This window comes from Coptis chinensis, chromosome 3, assembly GCF_015680905.1.
Source record: "Coptis chinensis isolate HL-2020 chromosome 3, ASM1568090v1, whole genome shotgun sequence".
Lineage (NCBI taxonomy): Eukaryota > Viridiplantae > Streptophyta > Magnoliopsida > Ranunculales > Ranunculaceae > Coptis > Coptis chinensis.
The window spans coordinates 114,120,922-114,127,593 of record NC_141458.1 but is presented as its reverse complement, the minus strand read 5'-3'; the positions used below and the strand labels follow the sequence as shown (position 1 = coordinate 114,127,593).

General features: G+C 36.0%; 1 protein-coding gene across 1 annotated transcript; it reads right to left on the bottom strand.

Annotated features, from left to right (window-relative positions):
• Positions 1 to 1,728: 1,728 nt before the first annotated feature.
• On the bottom strand, positions 1,729 to 3,799 carry LOC147513199 (flavonoid 3'-monooxygenase CYP75B137-like). Its single transcript, XM_086596213.1, has 2 exons — positions 2,774 to 3,799; positions 1,729 to 2,447 (listed from the first exon to the last, which is right to left on the bottom strand). Exons 1-2 carry the CDS (start codon positions 3,722 to 3,724, stop codon positions 1,821 to 1,823), a joined length of 1,578 nt encoding a protein of 525 aa, XP_086452339.1. The 5' UTR covers positions 3,725 to 3,799; the 3' UTR covers positions 1,729 to 1,820.
• Positions 3,800 to 6,672: the final 2,873 nt, after the last annotated feature.

Sequence of the window (6,672 nt, the reverse complement as noted above, 5' to 3'; positions counted from 1 at the left end):
GGCATAGTAAAATAGGCATGTAAATTACCTGACACATGAGTTGAAGCAGACAAAGCTTTGCTAGATGGAATGGACTTAGCAAGTTGTTAGAGAATTTGACTCAACTGATGAATGATATCTGAGTTGGAGATCAATGTCTCGGCTAATGTAGCGTGATCTTTCTTGGATTGTTCCTTTTAAGGTGTAGATGCAATTCCCAACAACGATCCTTGGTGTGCCAGTTTTTATCACAATGATCACACTGAGGCGGTTTCCTTACCCTGTGACTTCTTTCGAAAAACATTCTTTGCAAGCAGAATAGTAGACTTAAAGATTGGAGTAGCAAGTGAGAAGAGTGCTTTCCATTAGAATATCGCTCTCCAGATTTTCATATTATGGTTTTAGACTACGAATTGAAACAATGTGAAAATTTTATCCTCTTCAGCTCGTTTCAAAAGTGTTTTAGCATCTGTGGTGTGTAGGCGATATATGTTTAATTCATCCCACAATTTCTTTAGATTCCCAAAGTGTTATGTAAAGGTTTTCTCACCTTGTTGCAAAGTTGAAGTTAAAAAACACGGGCATAATTGTTTTGGTTTTTGTATAAATCTTCAATCGAATCCTACATCTCCTTTGCAGAATTAGAGAAAGTAAAGATGCTAGAAATAGTTGACTCCATCGAATTGAGTAACCAAGATCGAACAAGCTGATCATTAGAAACCCAATTCTCATATTCAACATCATTAATGGCAGGGCACTCCTTTGCACCATTAATAAACCCTATTTTTCTTTTTCCACCCAAAGATAAAGTAACAACCCTAGACCAATGTATATAATTTGTTCCATTTAAAAGAATAGGAGACAACTTCCAACCATAATTAGATTCCGTCTCTGTAATTACAACAGACTTTGGATTTGGATTCAGGCCTGTTATAGCAAGTGTTTCTTTTGTTTGAATTTAAGAAAGAAGACATTGATTTAGAGAAGAGATTGATCAAACGCTCTGCTCTGATACCATGTAGTAAATAATGGAGAGTTAAAGAGATGATACACAAGATGTATAGTGGTTCGGAGCCATTACGGCTTCCTACGTCCACTGGAGAAGAAGGGTGTTTATTGTTTGATGGATTTATAGGGTTTCTTATAGAGACTTATATATGCATACTCATCTGTAGTTGTTTCTAAAAATGTGGAGTCTCACTTATAGAAACAACTCTATAAAGAACGTATCAAACTAGACTGGGGCACGCCCCTAGTTCATGCCCAACTAGAAGGCGCACACCCTTTCTTTTCCCACAGTTACGATAGAAGTTGTCACTCCATGGTCCCTAATGGGCTAAGCATTAGCTACCAAATTAAATTTGGTTCCCTGAAGAAATGAGAGAAGTATCTTTGTATCTGCTAGAATTGAAATTTGCAGGACCCGGACTGCGACATGTAGATGATAGTTTGGACTTTAGAGTGCAACATACAAAATGATATATTCAGACCATAAAAGACTAGTTTGGCATAGGTACATGTACCTGACTTTTCTGCACCCTGTACCCACAGTTTTGACATAGGCATATGTATCTAGTTATCCTCTGCTTTACTCTAAGGGTGAAAGTGAAACTAGTGAAATTGCACATATGATTAGTCGCTAGTCCTGAACTCCTGATCAACAAAAATGCAGCTGTGCAGGCGTTACTCAGAAGTTAAAACCAAAAAAAATGAAGGGGGCGGGGGTAATATATTTGCTCTACACAAATATGAATAATATGGCCATATCACTGGTGAAGTTTTAAGCACACGTATGAAGTATCATTGTTACAGGTACCATGCATACTATAAAACAATTAAGTTCAACTGTATAGCTCAGGTTCATATGACCTCGGAGTTGGAATGACGACAAGGGGTACGGTTTTCCTTAATTCTAATCCAAATGTCTCGGATAAATCATGCTCGGTCTCTTTCGGCAGTCTCCAGTTGAATGAATGCAACAATGATGCTAATATGTAAGGTATCATTCTCTCTGCCATGGGAATTCCAATACATATTCTTCTCCCAGACCCGAAAGGAATGTAGCCAAAATTTGTACCCTTGTAATCACCATCACTACCTGAATTCAAGAACCTCTCTGGTCTAAATTCCAAGGGGTTGTCCCAAACCTCAGGATCTCTTTGTATTGCCCATGCATTCACAATGACTTTGGAACCTTTTGGGATCATATAACCACCCACCACACATGATTCAGTGGGACTTCTAGGGACTAAGAAAGGAGCTACCGGATGTAAACGCAAGGCTTCTTTCACTACTGCACTCAAGTAGCTCAATTGTGGTAAATGTGACTCTTCTACTATATTGTTTACCCCGACCACTTCTTCAAGTTCCTCTTGGACTTTTTTCATTATGTTGGGCCGTTTCATTAATTCTGCCATAACCCATTCTATAGTTGTGGATGAGGTTTTAGTCCCTGCTACCATCATGTCCTGTAAGAAAACTAATCAGTAATTAGTGCTCAAGTCAAAGCCTCATTGGCTGGTTGGACACGCAATATTGAAGTGTCGCTTGCAATATTTGATAGTGATCGAGTTAGTTAAATCATGCATTCTCTTAATGGTAGGAATCAAGAAAAATCATATGAAGTTGCTGCTTGACCATAACTCTATCTACCGATTTCCTAAATGTTTAAATCAGTTGAAGTCTTGAAGAGTGATGAATTCGTAATAATTGGGGTACGGTAAATAGCAGATAATCATATGTCGCGTTTAAAATACAAGGAACAAGTACGGAGTAAAATATATCAAGAAATTACCAGGAACAAGGCCTTGATGTGGGTTATGGTGAATGGTGTCTTGTGTTCCTCCTGGTCTTTGAACTCCAATAGTACTTGAAGAAAATCCTTCTTCCCAATATCACTGTTCAGATTTCCTCCTCTATCCATTTCCAGCCTTTGATTAATTACAACATCAAAACTCCGATCAAACCATAAATGGAGCTTTTTCATCTTACGTACCATACCCTGAATATCAAATATGGCAAGAGCTGGAAATAGATCTGAAACATTAGGCTCCCCTAAAAGCTTAACAATTTCCTTTATAACTTGTTGAAATTCCAAACTAACGCGTTGTCTATCTTCCTTGTCAAGCGTACCTCCCCATAACATACTTGTAATGAGATGAAACATATTATCAAGAACTTTTTCACCAATATCAATAGGGCATCCAACATTTGAGTTAATATGATTCACCATGTCTCGAACTTCTCTGCGTCGTAATCCATATAATACATCAAGTCTCACATTGCTTAGTAACTCGCGTACACAGATTTTACGTAGCATTCGCCAATGGTCACCATAAGGAGACCAAACCATGTCCACACCACCATATGAACCAGCAAAAGCCGCAGCTGGTACATCACGGTAAGCGAAAATGCTGTCATGGTCTTTGAGTACTTCCTTGGCAACTAAGGGTGAACTCAATACAATACAAAGCCTGCTCCCTAGTTGGAGCTTCATGATTGGACCATATGTTGTAGCTAATTTGGCAAAGCAAGTATGGAGATTTGGATCAAGAAATGGTAAGTTTCCAACAATTGGTAGGCCTTGAGGCCCTGGGGGCAATGGCACCTTACTGTTTCTTGATTTCTTGATAACCAAGTTGTGCCAATTTAGCAGAACTAATGTAATCGGAAGAATGAGTACTAGTATTGTGTACTCATAGTTTTCATTTATCCAAATCCACCACCTTGATAATGGAATAAACATAATTGAAGTATAATTTAATTTGTGATCTTTTTCATAAGAGAAGATTATATTTGGAATGAATAACCTTCATTGAATTATTGTTCTTATAGATTTTTTTCCCATTCAATGTTCAAACTTCAAACTGATAGACATCCAAATGTCAGAGTTTTGAATTGTCACAGATTGCAGCTGAGGAGAATGAAAAGCAAATTCAAGACTTCTACTAAATCTACCTAATAAAGTTGGATACATGGCAGCTTTTTCTTCAAGCCTTTGCTTTCGTGATTGTGATTTATTTTGGTGATTCCATTGGTCACTCATCAAATTGGATTGGGCAACCTCTCAAAAAAATAGAAATTTTACAAGTTTGCCATATTACAAGTTTACTATCAAAGCCCAAGCCCAGCAACCAGTTCAACCGGTCTCGCCAAACGAACCTATCGGGCCGTTTGGGTGTGTACTCAAACGATCCCGTCATGTCGTTTGGGTGTGCACTCAAACGATCCCGTCATGTCGTTTGAGTGTACACTCAAACGGCTTGACCACATCGTTTGAGTTTGAAAACGACTGTGCATAGTACATGAAACCACTCCACCATGGACATCGTTTCATAGTACACATCCCCACATCGTTTGAGTGTGCATGAAAACGACTCCACCACAACGAAAACTTTCGGTCTCGCTTTTAAAACTTGGGTCTCTGGAATTTCATAGAACGGTCTGAGGAAGCCGTTTGAGTGCTTTCCACATCGTTTGAGTGTGTACTCAAACGGCTTGGTCACATCGTTTGAGTATGCATTTAAACGGCTTGTACATATCGTTTGGGGATTCTATGGACCGATGTGGTGAAGTCGTTTGGACTAAAATAATTGAGAAATTATAGAAACCAAGGAAATTCTTGATTAACCAATGATTAGCCCGATTAACCAATAAAAATTGATTACATAAATACCAATTACACTTTTTCTTATACATACATAAACACCGAACACTTTTCTTATAATACAAATCATTAATCGATCGTAATTGTACAATAATTTATTTAAACAATTATCTGCAAAATTGAATTAGTAATGATCAATTATCAACACATCCTAATTGAATTAGGAAAATTGAAATCCGATTTAAAAAATTGGGTTAGGAACAATACAATTAGTTATTCCAACACAATTACATACACTCTGCACTATTTATCTGTTATGACATAGTATTTATATATAACCACGTTAAAACATGTAATCAAACATGCCAAAATCTAAAATAATAATTTGTTTTATATCTAAACTTGTTATTTTTCATTTTTTTTTTCCAATTGTGAATCATAAACTAGTTTGGGGTTTGGGGGCATATTTCACTTAATTATTCGAAATAATAATTTGTTTTATATCTAAATTTGTTATTTTTTATTTTCTTTTTCAAATTGTGAGTCATGAACTAGTTTGGGGGTTTGGGGTTTAGGGTTTAGGATTTACAAATTTATGTACCGACATAAAAAAAATTTAATTTCAAACATATTTTACTAAATTATCCAAATCTAAAATAATAATTTGTTTTATATCTAAACTTGTTATTTTCTAATTTTTTTTTTCAATTGTGAATAATAAAATAGTTTGGGGTTTAGGGTTTACAAACATATTTCACTCAATAATTCGAAATATATCAAAATTTCAAATTCCTCTACATAGAATACTCAAGTTTCTCATTTACTCATCCTTACTCCTTTTTTCATCAAAATCATTACTCCTTACATAGAATACTCAAGTTTATCTACATACTTAAGTTTCTCTACATATTAGAATACTCAAGTTTCTTTAAATGGAACATGAAGATGAAGAAGAAGCATTTGAGGTAATGTTTGAGGTGCAACAACAAATTAGAGAAGGAGAAAATAGAAGATATGTTGAAAGTGAAGAAGTGGAACAAAATGTTGAAGGTGAAGGTGAAGGTGAAGAATTTGAAGATGCGACTAGTTGAGCAAATGAGATGCCGAGAAATCGTCAACGACAAAGTGCAAACCTAAATAATGAGGTAATGATAGGAATTTAACCGACCTAAATAGACAGGCTAATTAAACCCTACTTTACTTATACTAATACTCAATTTGAGGGTCTATCGTAATAGGTGCTCAAGAACGAGGTCGATCCCACAGGGATTGCTATTTAAGAACAATTGAAAATTAAAATACTACTTAACCTAATCCGAACTATATTGGTTTATGAAGTTTTGATTAACTAATACCTAATCCTATTTAACTTAATTATGAAAACTATAGAACTTATATTAAATTATCAATGGAGAGACTACTAAGGCATTCGAATCCACCCTAGATCAATGTAAGTTATCCTAATTCAATTAATTCAAAGTTCTCTTTTAATTACGAGTAGCAAGACGGGAAAGGTAACCCTAGCTTTCCTCAAGATGTGAACGCGTTAAACTCTTTTATACATCTACATATGGGTTTGATTGAGTTTCAACAAAACGAGAATATAAACTCCTAAGCAAAATCGTCTTCTTACATTTCTTCACAAGTTTATGTAAATGATAAAAATGATGTTTTGATAAAAACGTAATATTAATCCAACTATTAACTAGTCAAGTCATGGCATAACATACAAGATATAATCAATGAAGGTAAACCACTAATATCAATATGAAAACAATAAATGAATCTTTAACTTCCGAACGACAGAAATCACTTAAACAGTATAAACCTACGCAAGTCTAGGGCTTCCTCTAAGCCCTAGCTTATAGTTTAGCTACACATAATAACTGGAACCATAAAACAGAAGAAATAAAACTCCCTTAACAAAACCATAGCCTGCTGTGAAGTCCTCTCTTGTTGCTCCTTGGTTCCAACAGTCGTGCTCGTAGCACCAGCCAAGAACCTCTCTTCACTGCTGTGTTCTGCCACGCTTCCAGCCAAGAGACGCCCTCCACTTTCACTGCCTTTTTCTGCTTTCCAGAACCAGC

Bases quoted from the DNA above. Each gene is read 5' to 3' on its own strand.
- LOC147513199 (XM_086596213.1), bottom strand. From the start codon at position 3,724: ATGTTTATTCCATTATCAAGGTGGTGGATTTGGATAAATGAAAACTAT. The intron at 2,448-2,773 runs GTAATTTCTTGA...GTTTTCTTACAG, and splicing joins ACATCAAGGCCTTGTTCCTG to GACATGATGGTAGCAGGGAC.